This window comes from Pteronotus mesoamericanus, unplaced genomic scaffold (genome assembly GCF_021234165.1).
Source record: "Pteronotus mesoamericanus isolate MK-2021 breed Mesoamerican mustached bat unplaced genomic scaffold, CSHL_Meso_final contig_730, whole genome shotgun sequence".
Classification (NCBI taxonomy): Eukaryota; Metazoa; Chordata; class Mammalia; order Chiroptera; family Mormoopidae; genus Pteronotus; species Pteronotus mesoamericanus.
In genome coordinates this window covers 248,459-264,394 of record NW_026555246.1, presented here as the reverse complement: position 1 = coordinate 264,394, position 15,936 = coordinate 248,459, and the positions used below count along the sequence as shown (strand labels likewise).

Sequence of the window (15,936 nt, the reverse complement as noted above, 5' to 3'; positions counted from 1 at the left end):
GATCTGGTCAGGAGGGTGGAGCAGAGCAGCCAAGAGATGAGGAGACTTCTTCCAGATAAAATGAGGGCTCCAGCCATGATAAAGCCGAGGGGTGAGGGTCTTTTGCCCCTTCTCCGTGTCCCCCCAAGTCCTTCCCTGATGGCCCCTATGTGACTGTGCCTGTCTTAGGTTGCCCCTGCCATCGAGGAGTCTTACCCATCATTGACTAACCAGCCATCCTCCAGGGTCAAGCAGGGTGATGTGAGGGAAGAAGGGGCGCCCCTGCCAGGGGGACAGGTTTTGTCTCCTCAGTGGCCTGTTTTCCCAAGGCCTCCTTGCTCAGCTCCAGTTTTGGGGCCCTCTCACCTGTCTGCAAGACTACAGTCCCTGAAACCAGGAGAGGCAGTTCCCAACACTCCACCATTGGCCCAAGGACTGGGGCCTGGGTCACTGTCTGGGTCTGACTGGAACTCACCCTCCACATCACCTTCAGCATGGTGATGTCTGACTCCAGCAGGCAGTGCTACCACGCTGGCTCCAAAAATCCAGAAGTTTAATAAGATAATTGATTGGCAATGTTGAGGGGAAATAAACACTGTCATACGTTGCTGGTACCAGTGCTTATTGCCTCACTCCACGGGGGCAATTTGGTAACATTTATCAAAATTAACAAATATACATCGCTTTTGATATAATTCTACTTTGGGAAATTCTTCCTACAGGTATAATTGCACAGGTATAAAATGACAACCTGAAAGATTATTCATCACTGTATGGTTTATAGTAGCAAAAGCTCAGGACCAATGCAGGTCCCTAATAGGTACCTGGTTAAGTAAATTATAGTACAAATATAAAATGGAATACTTTACAGCTATAAAAATGAGGGAGCGTCCTGTCTGGTGTGGCTCAGTTGGTTGGAGCATTGTCCCACAGACCAATAGGTTGCAAGTTTGATTCCTGGTTAGAGCACTTACCCAGGTTGAAAGTTCGATCCCCAGTTGGGGAGTGCACTAGAAGGCAACCAATCAATGCTTCTCTCTCATGTATCTTTTTCTCTCTCTTTTCCTCCCTTCCTCCCTCTCTAAAGCAATGGAAAAAAATGTCCTCAAATGAGAATGAAAAAAATGAGGGAGCTTCTACCGCTTGGGAGGGGTTCCTAATATAAGATTGTTAGAGAGAACTCATCTGTTTCTCTCTACATAATAAGGCTGAAAATTTGAATATGTAGTTCCAGCCCTTCTGTACAGGGGAAGTCTCCTGCTCTCCCTTTTCTATAAGTTAGGGTGAGGGTCAGGGCTTCTATTTCCTTGACCCCAGATCCATTTTCTCCCTCTTCACATTCAGCCAGCCCAGTCCTCATTTGACTAAGCCAGAGGTGCAGAGTAGGGCAATGACTTTGGGGGTCTCCTCAGTGATCCCTTTACCTCGTGAACTTCTGGGTAGATTAATTCTGCTTTCCTTTCAGGAAAACTTGTGCTGGAGTTGCTGATGGAACCAATCAAATATTTGCTATAACTTTTTTTTTTTTTAATGAGGGAGCTTCTATGGGCTGATAATAGCTCTGAAATTTATATCAAGTGAAGAAAGCTGCAAAACACTTCATGTAATATGGTATCTTCTGTGTAAAAAAATAGATATATTGCTTATATCTGTATAAATAAAGAGCAGAAGCACAGAGAAGGAACAATTGGCAATGATTGTTGGGGTGCGGGAAGGCAGGGCTGGGCAGTTGGGGAACAGGAGTGCAAAGGGTATTGAAATTAAATTTAAAGAAAATCATCCCCAAGAGAAATGAAAGCATTATTCAATCAAAAATTTTTACATGATTGTTCATAACTTTATTGTTAATAACCAAATACTGGAAGCAACCCAAACTTCCTTCAATAGGTGAATAAATAAAGAAACTGCACCATGGGAGAGGGGGGTGGGCTGGGTGGAGGAGGGCAAAGGGGGGAAAATTGGGACAACTGTAATAGAATAACAATAAAAATGAAAAGAACAAAATGTAAAAAAAAAAAAGGGAACTGTGGTTTATCCATATCAGTATTAAGAATAAACACAGAGGCCTGGCGCCTTGCCTCTGGTGTGGCTCAGTGGATTGACTGCTAACAAGCGAACCGAACGATCACCAATCTGATTCCCAGTCAGGACATAGGCCTGGGTTTCGGGCCAGGCCCCCAGTAGGGGGCGTGCGAGAGGCAACCACACATTGATGTTTCCCTCTCTTCCTCCCTTCCCCTCTCTAAAAATAAATAAATAAAATGTTAATATAATAAAAATAAATATAGAAAATCCAACAGGGATTATCTCAATTGTGCTGAGTGAAAGAAGCTAGAAAGAAAGAGTACCTTTTATGTGATTCCATTTACATAAAATTCTAGAAAACACAACCTAATCTGTAGTAAGAGAAAGCGGGTGATGATTAATTACATGGGCAAGGGGGGTGCAGTGGAAGGGGTTCCTGAGAGGCACAAAAAAGCTCTTGGCTGTGATACATACGTTCATCAGCTGTCTGTGGCAAGAGATTCACAGGCATATACATATGTCAGTTTATTAAATTGTGCACTTGAGATATGTGCAGATTACGGTATGTCATTTAGACTTTAACGTGCTGCTAAAACGTTGTCCTGGCCATTTTTATGTTAGTCAGCTGGGGCTGCTGTAACAGAATATCACAGGCTGGGCGGTTTACACAAAAGACATTTATTTCTCACCGTCCTGGAGGCTGAGTCCAAGGTCAAGGTGCCGGCAGTTTCTGTTGAGAGCTCTCTTCCTGGCTTGTATACAGCCACCTTTTCTCTGTGTCTTCACGTGGTGGAGAAAGAGGGAGAGAGTCTCTTTCCATAAGGGCGCCAGTGGCCTCACGGGGGCCCCACGCTCACAACCCGATCACTCCCAAAGGCCCCGCCTCCACACGCCGTCGCACTGCAGGGTTAGGGCGCCAGCCTCGGAGCGGGATACAAACGTTCAGTCCCACCATGTTTTGTTGATTCTGCAACACTTTTTTAAAAACCCCCATATTATTCCTCCACAGGCCTCTAGTCTTTTTGAAGTACCCGTTATGTCTCCCAATGCAAGAGTCTTAATGCTTTTGGCTCCTTTCTCTCCTGAGTTGCGCTTCCTTCTCTGCTTTTCCATGTCCCAACAACATTGTACTGGTACCTATTCTTTTATACTAAACCCCTGGTCTTTACGTAGTGAGTTTTATTTGCACATTGAGGTCCACATCTTTTCTCTTATGAGAGGCACCTCTATTGGGATTGTGGGCAGGAGTATGAAACTTAATGAGAAAGAAACAGGGTTCGGTTTGGTTTTGTTTTTAAAGTCATTTGTAAGGATAACATGTCCCTCACCATTCTAAAACAAAATTTGCCATTTTAAGATACACAATTTACCTGATAGAAAAGTTCTCAGTGGCTGCTTTCTCCCTTCTCCCAAATTTCCCAGCACATCATGAACTGATCAGTAAACTGAAAAGTAAGACTGTATCCTAATTTTATTTTATTTTTTTTATTTTTAGAGAGAGGGGAAGGGAGGGAGAAGGAGAGGGAGAGAAACATCAATATGTGGTTGCCTCTTGCTTACCCCCTACTGGGGACCTGGCCCGCAACCCAGGCCTGTGTCCTGACTGGGAATCAAACCAGCGACCTTTTGATTCATAGGCCGCTCAATGTATTGAGCCACACCAGCCAGGGCTCAGTCCATAACCATTTTTAAAATGACAATGTTTAAACATACAAAAAACCTCAAGAGCGATTATGAATAAACCTGGATAAACATTTTTGAACAAAGTTTGTGTGGACATGTGGCCAGTGAAGGGAGACTTCTCCAGCTATGCTATTTGGGCTTTTTGGGTTTGGGGCGATGGAAAAGCACTATTCATTCAACACTAGAGATTCAGCGGTTTGAAACTAGAGGGAACTAGGTTCAAATCTTGGCCCTCGAAAGCTGTGTGACTTTGGCCAAGTGTCTGAACGTCTTGGAACGTTAGTTTCCTCATTTCAAAGGGAAAGGAGTGTTCTCCTGCCCAAGGCCAGTTTGGGGATGGTGTGAGATGGAGCCTGTGCGCGCCTGATGGTATAAAGGTGAGCGCTAACTAAACGTGCACACGGCCTCATTATTCTTTCCCCAGTGAGTGCACGCGCACACAGGCTCCCAGGCTGGGAGGGCAGGAGGACTGTGTGCAGGTGGGAAGGGCATCTCAGCAGCACTGGCTGCTCCGTTCCCTTCTGAATCCTCAGCCCATTGTCTGAGTCATTGCTGCCCTTACCCTCTGAGGCTGCTGCCCTAGGGCTGACCTGTTCCGGCGACTTCCATGTGACCAGAGATCAGCAGAAAAGGTCATGATGTGTTAGCTGCTGGGGTCATGGGGCCATGCCCTGGAGAGGACAAGCAGCCTCTGCTGGGGTGTCCACACACATAGCCCCAGTGACCCTCTGGGCTCATACAGGAGGAATGAGGCACATGTCCCAGGCTATAGTGCATTTTTCAGGCCCCTCCCCCAAGCGGGTCACTCATTCCTTGCCCTCTTTGGATAATTTTGGCCTCAGCCTCAGGGCTCCTGCCCCCAGAAGCCTTTCCTGATGGCTTTGGTCCCTTGTCTGGGCTCTTCCAGCTCCTGTGCTTCCCTGTGATAGCACTCATCACCCAGTATTCATGCCGAGTGGATAAAAGAATCACAATTAGGTCAAAAGGTGGCAATTTCCAGTTACAAAATAAATAAGTCATGAGGATGTAACGTAAAGGTGATTATATACATATGTTTATATAATTATACTTCAATGCTTATTTGAAGTATTTACTAAAAGAATAGATCTTAAAAGTTCTCATCACAAGAAAAAACATTGTGATTATGTGAGGTGATGGATGTTAACTCAACTTATTGTGGTGACCGTTTTATAATATATACAAGCATTGCCCCAGCTGGTGTGGCTCAGTAGGTTGGGGTATCGTTCTGTAAACCGAAAGGTCTCAGGTTTGATTCCTGGTCAGAGCACATGCCTAGGTTGGGGGTCTGGTCCCGGTCAGGGCACACAGGGCAGGCAACCGATGGCTGTCTCTCTCTCACATTGATGTTTCTCCTCCTTGCTTTCTCCCTCCCTTCTCCTCTCTCTAAAACCAATGAGCATGTCTTCGAAGATAAAAAATACGCACATACACACACACACACACACACACACAAGTATTGAGCATTATGTTGTACATCTGCCACTAATATAATGTTATATATCAGTTATACTACAATAAAAAATAAAATTTAAACATCACAGTTAATGGTGTTAGTGAGGGGCAGGCTGATGTCACGTGCCTCCTGATGTCATGGCCGGAGAAGGACTCAGCAGCACTGCCAAACATGCACAATTGGAAGAAAACATCAGGCAATGCCAAGGGAGACGCGTTCTACAGATATCTGGTGTGTACCCTTCAAAGATGCTGAGGCTGTGAAGAACAGAGGAGGAGCATGGAACAGTTCCAGGTTATGGGAGATACAACAGTGCAAGGCAACACGAGGCGCAGGTGGGAAGGGCCTGAGGGGCACAGCTGAAGGAACTGGAATATGGACTGCAGATTAGAGAACTGTGTGACGTCAGGGTTGAGTTTCCTGTTGCCCAGCCCTGTGCTGTGGTTATGTAAGGGAATGTCCTTGTTCTTAGGAAAAGGCAAAGTCATACATCATGCCTGCAGCATATGGTTCATAAAAAATAATACGTGTGTATTACCTTTCTCTCTCTCTTATATATGTGTGTATCACACATAGGTGCAGAAGTATTATATATGTGCATATATATTATGTATGTGTGCAAGAGAAGGGATGCCAGAGGGGGTGTAGTTTCTCTGCAAATTTGACCGGGTGACAGGATTGTGACTCACGGGAGCAGCATTAGCTGCATTCATTGTGAGCCCCTGGCAGAACTCAAAGTGGACCATGACTGGGGCAGGCCAACAGGAGTCCTGGTCTTCCCGGGGAGCTAATGCCCTCACACCTCCGCTCTGAAACCATGGGATCTCTCTAGGCCTCAGTTTCCTCTCTTCTTTAAAATGGAGCTTAAAACAACACTCTCCCAACATTATAGGGTATGGTAAGTGAATGCATGTAAATAAAAATACTCAAAATAGTGCCAGGTACACGGTGAGACTACTGAAGTGTTGGCTATTATATTAGCTATCTATTGTGTTAGCTGCATTGCAAGTGGCTTAGAATAACAACACACATTTATTGTTTCATAGTTTTAATGGTTCCAGACTTTGGGAGTGGCTTAGCTGGGTGGTTGTGGCATGGGGTCTCACAAGGCTAATAACACGCCAGCTGAGGCTGTGCACCTGAAAGCTGGGAGTGGAGGACGTGCTTTCAAGAGAGCTCTCTTGCACGGCTGACATGCTGATGCTGGCTGTTGAGTGTGGACCTCAGTTCCTCACCATGCGGATCTCTGCAAAGGGCTGCTTGAGTGTCCTCACAGCATGGCAGCTGGCTTCTCCGGGACCATGTGAGCCAATCAGGAACGAGGCAAGAGCCACAAGTGTTTTATGACCTAACCTCAGAAGTCACACACTCTATCATTTTAACAGTATGCTCTTGATTATATGATAGAGGGGAAATACACAAGGGCATGAATATCAGAAAGCAAGACTTACTAGGCTACTTTGAATAAAAGTAGCATATTATGGCTGCTAAGAACAGAACTCTGAGTTAGCCAGCCTGGTTTCAAATCCTAGCTCTGTCCAGGTAACTGTGAGAACTTGGATAAGTATGTATAACCTCTCTTATGCTGTGTTGTCATCTATAAAAAGGAATAATTACCTTCTTAATCTGGAATTCTTATTAGAATTAAGTGAATACAGAATCACTTTAGAACAATACCTGGGATATATTTAGTACACAATTGGTGTTTGCTGCTACTTTTTAAAATTTATTTATTTTTTAGAGAGAGGGGAAAGGAGGAAGAAAGAGAGAGAGGTAGAAACATCGATGTGAGAGAGAAACACTGATTGGTTGCCTCTTGTATACGCACCCCGACTGAAGGGGCGAAACCAGCAACCCAGTCATGTGCCCTGACCTGGAATTGAGCTGGTGAGCTTTTGCTTTGCGGGACACCCTGTCAGGGCACCACTATTTTTATTATAAGCAGTCCCTCCACTTACAGATCAGCTCTTCCTGTACCATCCACCAGAAGCCCCAAGGATTAGAGATTAGTAAAGAGGGACTGAGGGGTCCCCAGTAACCTAAGTCTGGGAGATACAGATGGAAAGACACTGCTCATGAGTCCGTGTCCTGCGCCAGACGGAACATTCCCAAAGGCAGGGACTTCATTCTGCTGCCCACAGACAAGCAAAAAAAAAAAAAAAAAAAAAAAGTCAATTTCACTACTTCCCTTTCTGATGAGAAATTCCAGCCCACATGTCATTTTTCTATGACATTTACCTTGACCAGAGAAGCCTATGCAGGGGCTGAGGGGTCTCATCCACCATTATGGCCCCAGGACAGTAACTAGTGTGCTAAAAAAACAATTGATCAGGGCAACCAGTGGTGGGGCATAGGACACATCCCACAGAGCACATTTTAGGATGCAATCAAGAGCCAGGCCCCTGGGGAATTTTTTTGTAAGATCTTATTTATTTTTAGAGAGAGGGGAAGGGAGGGAGAGCGTGAGATATATCGATGTGTGGCTGCTCCTCACGCGCCCCCTACTGGAGACCTGGTGCAACCCAGGCATGTGCCAGGACTGGGAATCCAGCAACCTGTTGGTCCGCAGGCAGGCGCCCAATCCACTGAGCCACACCAGACAGAGCAAAGAGAAATTCTTGTGTAGTTTGTCCGTGGCCCATGCCTCTAAGAGAGAGCCTTTCATATTTTGTGACCTCTGAAACATGGTACCAAGGAAGAAGCCCCTGAGAAATGGGTCATAAGGAGGTCGTCCGGTTTGGAAAGCAAATGATCAATTATCTCAGCGCAGGAAGCCAGGGAGGGAAGAAGACACTCTGGGATAGCAATGTTGCCCGCTAGATGGAGGCCATGGGCTTCGGGGTGGACAGGCTGGCTCTCGGACGGATGGCTACGGTCCGGGTCTCCTCCTCACGGGGGTTTCCTGCCTGTCCTTCCCATCTGCCTGTCACTGCTGCCAGGATCTGCAGTCCTGGCAGCTGGCCCGGCCACATGTATGAGTGGTGACCTGCATGCCGACCCGGGGCACTTAGTTTCATTCCAGACGCTGAGCTGGCTCTGAGCCCTGCTGAGTCAACTCTGTTCTTTTTGCCAGAGCTTGGAACCAACCTGCTCCGAGTTCTTCCTGGCAGGCAGATTTTTCTGTGCCAGCCTTTCTCTCCTGAGAGGGCATAGGGGGAGGACTTCGGTGAAAGTTTGTTGAATAAATGCCTACCTTTGTGGAATAGACCTGGTCCAGCCCCGCAGCTGCACTCAGTTCTTTCTTTGTCTCAACTTTGCCCATACCCCAGCCTCAGCATGTTGGGGTTTCTCCACCAACCTGGGAACTCCATATAGGAGAGCAGACGACTGCCCAATGGATGGATGGATGGATGGATGGATGGGTTGGCCTTCCTTCCGGGTATCCCGTTTCTGTTAGGAGGTTCCTGCTTTGATACAGGCAAGACTCAGGCACTGCAGACCTTGAGGTAGAGCGTGTCAGTGGGAAGTGAGGCCCTGAGCTGGAGACTTAACAGGGCAGACACAGACCCTGCCACCAGAGCACTAGGTTGTGAGGAAGAGGGATGAGGGACATTGAAGAATCCACAGACATTGCCCTGGCTTGGTAGCTCAGTTGGTTAGAGCGTCGTCCCAATGTGCCAAGGTTGCTGGCTCTATCCCTGGTCAGGGCACATACAAAAAGCAACCAATGAATGCATAAATAAGTAGAACAACAAGTTGATGCCGCCCCCCCCGTCCCCCGAAATAAAATAATAAAATAAAATAAATCCACAGACACATGTGCCATGACGAATTTTTGAGGAAGATGCGAGGGAACCCGGAGAGGTCTCCCGGTGGAGTAGGGGCGGTGGGGGGCAGCCTGGTCTTGCGAGGCTGTCCCGGAAACATCCTGGGCTCCCCGCCCGGCCCTGTGGGACTCAGCGCACCAGGCCCCTGCTTCCCACGCCTCTTTCTCGACCTCTCCCCAGCCTTGGACCTGAGGAGGGCACGCGGAATGCCGCTGCCCGCTCAGCCTTCGCGGAAGCCAGTGCCCTTTCCCCATTTGTGTGCGGCGGGGTGGGCGGCTCGGAATTACGACGCTGGAAAGAGGATCACGGAATGCGGACAGTCACGTCGGCTGTGGTCAGCAGAGAAGCCACGTCAGGGCCAGGTGGGGAGGAGTCAGAGTTCTGCATTTCTAGGGCGCCCCGCACCCATCAGATTAACTGCAAGGCAGTGGAGCACAGAACCCCACCCCATGCCCCGCCCCCGGCACGCCCCGCGGTCCGCCCTCGAAGTTGCCCCGCTCCTTCTGGCAACTGCCTTATAAAAAGGGCGTCGCAGGGACACGCCAAACAGAGAACTAGAGGCGTGTATCCGACCCTTGTTCCCTGTGGCTTCTGCACCGGCGAGAGCCCCTGCCAGGGTCCCCGCGTCTCTAGATCCCGCGCCTGCCTTGCGCCCCCCTGCCGCTGCGTCTGAGTCCTCGCGTCGCCGCGCCTAGCCCACCGGAAGGATGCGCTGTGCGCCGACGGCCGGAGCAGCCCTGGTGCTGTGCGCTGCCACCGCCGGGCTGCTGAGCGCGCAGGGCAGCCCGGAGCCAGCGGAGCCGCCGCCGCGCTTCGCGTCCTGGGACGAGGTGAACGTGCTGGCGCACGGGCTCCTCCAGCTCGGCAACGGGCTGCGCGAACACGTGGAGCGCACCCGGGGGCAGTTGGGCGCACTGGAGCGGCGTCTGGGGGCGTGCGGGGCCGCCTGTGAAGAGCGGGCGGCATCCGCCGCGCCCCCACACGGCCCCTTGAGTCCAGTCTCCCGTGGCGAGGCCGCCCCCGAGACCCTCCGCAACCTGCAGGTACGTGCGATCCGGAGTGGCTGTCCGCGCCCCTACTGCTCTCTCACGAGCCTGGGAGGGTGTGGGCGGAAGCGGGGGCGCATCCAGGGCCCCAGGAGCTCTCTCGCCCAGGCGTCAAAGGACGGAAAGTTGGAAGGACAGCCCGACGGGTGAACGGAGAAGCTGGCAGCAGAAGGCCAGGTCCTTATCAGGGTTTTCACATTCTCTCCAGTCTCAGCTCAAGGCTCAGAACAGCAGGATCGAGCTCCTCTTCCAGAAGGTGGCCCAGCAGCAGCGGCACCTGGAGAAGCAGCATCTGAGGATCCAGAATCTGCAGAGCCAGGTGCCAGATGCTTGCCCCAGGTGGGGAGGGAGGTGAAAGCTGGGCCTGTGGGCCTGGATGTGAGGCAGTCCTATCTGACACTCCCCGCCCCCTCCTTTCCCAGGTGGGTCTCCTGGCCCCCATGCAGGTGGGCCACAGGATGGCCAAGCCTGCCAGGAGGAAGAGGCTACCCAAGATGTCCCAGCTTGTTGGCCCTGTTCACAATACAAGCCACCTGAAGAGTGAGTACCCAGCCTTTTGCTGTCCTCTGACAGCTCTGCCCTACACACACACACACACACACACACACCCCACACGCCATTCCTGTTCCCCTCCTTGTCATGTCCACCTGCTGAGAAGGAAAGAGGCCCTGGCCCTGGGTCCCTGTGCACTTTGGTGAAGGGCTAATGGGGCCACCACCCTCAGCTCTACCACGGCGACCCTGCCCTTCTTCCCTGACGGGCTGGTGGGTTTTGGCCAGCGGGTTTTCCCCAAAACCTTGCTGGCCACTAATAGAGCCGGGGTTGGGAAAGAGGGTCCACGAGGGACTTGAGCTTCAGGAGTGTGGGGAGGGGGTGGCACAGCTCAGAGACACCTCCATGTAGGTGGGAACTTTCCAGGAGGGCATGATGGTGGACGAGGGTGCCAGCTAGGGGGTCTGGAGTCCTTACTGGGTGAACAGCAAACGCCTGTCTGGGAGGGGGGTTCTGAGGCTTGGAGAGTGAGCCTAGGAGGTGGAACAAGTGCAGGGGACCCCTGTGTCCCTGGTCACTCTTGCATCTCTGACAAAGCTAGGGCTGCTCACCCAAACACCTGGTTCCTCTCCTGGCCCCCAGGTGCCTGATTGCCCCTTTCCCGCCCCCCACTTCCACAGAGTACTAATGTTGCCGTGAGTTCTGGGTCTCTTTTGGGTATATGCCTGAAACTGCCCGAAATTTTCAACCACATGTCTGTGTATGGCTCCCAGCTTCCCATGTCTCTGCCCCATCCTAAGTTCATGGCCCCAGACCCAGCTGACTTCCTCCTGGTCTTCCTGCTCTGTCACCTGGCCTGGCAAGTGTGGCTGTCTGCAGCCAACTGGGTGAAAGTTCAGGCTCCCCACCCTTCTCACCCTTGGGCAGATTGCTGGCTTCCAGCCCTCTAGTTTTGAGGGCTCCCCCACCCCACCCTTCCCCTGCCATTCCTACCAGGAAAGGTCCAGGACACCCTCCCAAACTGCTGTCCTGAGAAGAGGGCTTCTGGGATGGGCCAGCAGGTATAGATCCAGGCTAAGGGATGTGGAGGGGATTGGAGAAGGAAACTCAAGGGTTTGGGGACTCCCAGACCAGACTCCAGCTCAGTCCTGCCAACTAGGGGAAAGTTCAAGCTGGAGAGAGAAACAGCTGGTGCTAATGGAAGCCACATTTGTGGCTTGGCTCGGTGCCTGTCCTGATTGGAAGAGGAAAGTAGGGGAAAGGGGAGCCGCCCCAGGGGCCGGAAAGTGTCTCCAGCCTCTTTGGGCTGGCCCCCACCCCTGCAGTGGTTAGGACACACTCACCCCTTGTCCTGGACCTCCCCTCCAACCCCCAACAGGCGACCTTTTCCCTACTTTCTTTGCTGGGCTGGGGGTGGGACTTCCCACTAGCTGTAGCCATCCCTCCTTCTTCACCTTCTCCCTCCCTCCTCCTTTTCTCTCTCCCTCTCTCCTTTACTCCTCAATCATTCGACTCCCCCTCTGATACCTGGGACGCCAGGCAGGACCTCTGTTCTCTCAAGTCCCATCCAGGCCTGATCCAAATCCCCCACTAGACAAAGGAGAGCCTGTCCAGCTCTTGCCTCCTCTCTCCCTCCCCCTCCCCCAATCCAGCTCCTGCAATCATTCATTCATTGTGTCTTTATTAAACACCTGCTGTGGACGAGGATCAGCCCGGGCCAAGAACACTCGCTGTCCCTGGCCTCACAGAGACCTCATTCAGTGGAGGGAGTGGGGGCGAGATTACCAGATGGCCCCAGTGTTGGGAGCGGGAAGTGCTCGATTGCCCTTTCAGGGGTCTGGCCTGGCCTGGGGGTCAGGGGTTCCTTCCATAACCTGGGACCTTTAGAATGAAGCAGAAAAAGGCATGAGGGAAGAGTGTCCTAGGCAGAGGGACCAGCATGTCCAAAGACCCCGTGGCAGCAGGGTGTGGGGGACAAGGAAGGCGGTGTGGCCGGCGGGGACATGCAGTGGAGGAGGAGAGCGGATGGGTGCAGGGGCCTGTTCTGGAGCACCTCGTGGGCGGTGTTGAGGGAGGTCAGAGGGAGCCATGGAAGACTTTAGGTAAGTGTCCGGGAGGCGTCATGAATTGCCTCCTGGACACCCCCGTTGCCCACTGCCAAGACTCTGGATGCACGCGCTGCCTGGGCCCCCCCAGGAATGCTCTCTGCTTCAGTCTCCCCTCCCTTCTGTTTACCCTGTAGGGCTGCCCAGGGACTGCCAAGAGCTGTTTGAAGAGGGAGAACGGCAAAGTGGACTCTTCCAGATCCAGCCTCAGGGGTCCCTGCCTTTCCTGGTTAACTGCAAGATGACCCCAGGTAGGATGTGCTGGCCGACCCGCGCTGTTCCCTTTCTGTCACATGCAGCCCTCCTCCCTCGCTCCCACTCCCTCCTTCCCGGTTGGGTCCTAGGCTGCATGAGACAGAGATCTGGGGTCAGACAGAGATGTAGGCTGAGCCTCTGGCTTACTGGCCAGCGCACAGCACCCCTTCCTTGACAGCCTTCCTCCGGTGCTGCTGGGATGGGCGAGGGAAGCATTGCCCCTCCGTGGGTTTGGAGATGGCTTGGGGTTTGGGAGCCAGATCGAGGAGTTGGAGGCCCCTGTGAGAAGGGTCCTCCTGGTGACCTTGTACCTGTCTGGGCAGATGGAGGATGGACCATAATTCAGAGGCGCCAGGATGGCTCCGTGGACTTCAATCAGCCCTGGGAAGCCTACAAGGATGGCTTCGGAGATCCCCAAGGTGGGTGTTTCCAGTGGCTGCAAGCACAGGAGGTGGAGGGGGCTGTGGAGGTGGGTCCCCACCTCACCGATGGCTTTTCTCACCGTAGGAGAGTTCTGGCTGGGACTGGAGAAGGTGCACCTGATCTTGGGGGACCGTGACAGCCACTTGGCTGTGCAGCTACAGGACTGGGAGGGCAATGCCGAGTCACTGCAGTTCCCTGTCCGCCTTGGTGGCGAGGACACTGCCTACAGCCTGCAGCTAACAGCACCCGTGGCCAACAAGCTGGGTGCCACCACTGTGACACCCAGTGGGCTCTCCCTGCCCTTCTCTACTTGGGACCAGGACCATGACCTCCGCAGGGACAAGAACTGCGCCAAGAGCCTCTCTGGTAAGTAAGCTCTGTCCCTCCTTCTCTTGCCTGTGGAGCCTCCCCTCCTGCCTTGCTGCGTCTCTGCCCTGCCTTCCACCCCAGTTCCGTCCAGTTCCCTCTTTCCCTTACTTGCTGTGTGCCCTTGGGTGGCTCACCTAACCTCTCCCACCTTCAGTTGCCCCATCTTGAAAATCGGTGTAACCACAGTGCCCACTCCATATGATTATTGTGAAAATTCAATGACACCTGTGGGAGGGTGGCTGGTGTGTGGCAAAGTCACGAAGACAAACTCTGTCGTGTTCTAATGAAAACTAAGGCAAAGCCCAGGCCCTGTGAAGCGAAACATACCAAACTGCCTTTTGGTGGGTCAAAAAATGATGGAATAATGGTTAATTTCATTCAGTTCAATCTACTATAAATTGATGAGACAGATAACAATCACAGAAAATCTTTAATGAATGTTCGCCATGTGTCAGGCACAGAGAAATGACTTGCCACTGTCACAGAAGTGAAAGCTGTGGTTATTGAGTTGGGGAGCCCAGAGTCCCCGAGGCTTCTGCCTCACAACCTGGGGCTCTTCGGAACACAGTTTCACAACCACTGCCAGGGTCTTCCCATCTAAAGCATATGAAGTCCAGCGCCTAGCCTCAGCTCCATCCCGGCCCCAGGGGAGGCCCGAGGACCCCGCCTAAACGTGCTCCCTTTTTTCTGACCCCCGCAGGTGGCTGGTGGTTTGGGTCCTGCAGCCACTCCAACCTTAACGGCCAGTACTTCCGCTCCATCCCTCGGCAGCGGCAGCAGCGTAAGAAGGGCATCTTCTGGAAGACGTGGCGGGGCCGCTACTACCCGCTGCAGGCCACCACCATGCTGATCCAGCCCACAGTGGCGGAAGCAGCCTCCTAGCCTCCTTGCTGGGGCCTGGTCCCAGGCTCCGAGAGGACAGTGACTCTGACGCTGGTCCAGCGTGTGGCCATGCCCTGCCTGGGCAGGGGCTCTGGGCGGGGCCATCTGGAGCCTTGTGGACAGAGGAGAAGCCTACACCCGGAGAGGCCCCCTTTCCCAGTGCGGGGCCGCGGGCGATACCCTCTGAGGAAGGCGGAAGTGGAGGGCTGCAGGGCGCAGGCCACGGAAGCGTGGGACCAATGGGTACAGAGGCCTGCTGCTTGCCTACCCGAGGAGTAGCGGACGCAGAAGGACCACTTAGGGGCAACCAGAACAGCCCTGAAATGCGGATTCAGTCATGTTGACTGGCCAGGGGACCAGGGCGCCCTCACCGTGCTGCGGTGTGCAGGTGCTGGGGGACGAGCCCGTGCCAGCGGCGTCTGGGCGGGGCTCGCCGAATTCTTGGAATAAAAGCAACCTCAGAACATTTTGTTCTTTGTCCTTAGGTTTGTTTTAAAAATGGACAGTTTCAAAATCCACATAAACATGTTCTCAGGGTGGAGGTGAACACTCCCTGGTCTGTCAACAATGCCGATCGTTCCTACCACCTCTGACAACTGATTTCAGTTTCCTTCACATACTATTTCATGATGTGTACATCATTCTTATTTTCAAAATTATAAAACAAAGCCCTCATTCATTGCTCTTGGAAGCAGGGAAGAGAGAAAATTGGAGTGCCCTCCGGACTGCACTCATGCACAGGAGTCCCCAGCAACCTGCCGGTGTCCCACCACCTGATAAACGTATGTGAGTTGCGTGTTTAAGTTCATTTTTCCTAGCAGTCTCATTTTTTAAAAAGTAGAAAGAGAGAGAAAACAAAATATTTTTAAAGGAAACAAAAAAGTACCAAGAAAAACAAACAGGTAAAGTGAATTTTTAAAAAATATTTTATTAAGTCCAATATATCAAAAGTATTACCATTTCAACATGTGATCAACATAAAAGTTATTATTTTTTTAGAGAGAGGGGAAGGGAGGGAAAAAACACCGATGTGAGAGACCAGCATCTATCCGTTGCCTCCCACAGGCACCCCAACGGGGGATGAAACCTGCAACCCTTCAGGGTACAGGGCAATGCCCAATCCACTGAGCTACGTAAGGGTCAGGACAACATAGAAGTCACTGATGAGCTATTTGACTTTTTCTTTACTGAATCTTTGGCATCCAGTGTGTATTTTATACTTACGACACCTCTAAGTTGGGATCAACCAAATGTCAAGGACTCAACAGTCACAGAGGCCAAGGGCCACCCTATAACGTGCACATTAATGCAGTGTTTGGGGAAAATTCACATTCTATGCCACATCTGCTTGTTTCCTTTAAATTGGCTTTTAAAAATATGAATATATGTTCAACGAATATTTATCAAACAGCGGCTACATGCTAAGCCCTGTGATA

General features: G+C 51.5%; 1 protein-coding gene across 1 annotated transcript; it reads left to right on the top strand.

Moving 5' to 3' along the window:
- The first annotated feature begins 9,478 nt into the window (after positions 1-9,478).
- Positions 9,479-15,219, top strand: ANGPTL4 (angiopoietin like 4). Its single transcript, XM_054583323.1, has 7 exons — positions 9,479-9,971; positions 10,183-10,293; positions 10,397-10,514; positions 12,709-12,822; positions 13,150-13,245; positions 13,334-13,615; positions 14,319-15,219. Exons 1-7 carry the CDS (start codon positions 9,636-9,638, stop codon positions 14,498-14,500), a joined length of 1,239 nt encoding a protein of 412 aa, XP_054439298.1. The 5' UTR covers positions 9,479-9,635; the 3' UTR covers positions 14,501-15,219.
- Positions 15,220-15,936: the final 717 nt, after the last annotated feature.

Excerpts from the sequence above, each read along its gene's own strand:
- ANGPTL4 (XM_054583323.1), top strand. The coding sequence starts at position 9,636 with ATGCGCTGTGCGCCGACGGCCGGAGCAGCCCTGGTGCTGTGCGCTGCC. Across the intron at positions 9,972-10,182 it reads AGACCCTCCGCAACCTGCAG|TCTCAGCTCAAGGCTCAGAA; the intron begins GTACGTGCGATC and ends CATTCTCTCCAG. Across the intron at positions 12,823-13,149 it reads TAACTGCAAGATGACCCCAG|ATGGAGGATGGACCATAATT; the intron begins GTAGGATGTGCT and ends CTGTCTGGGCAG.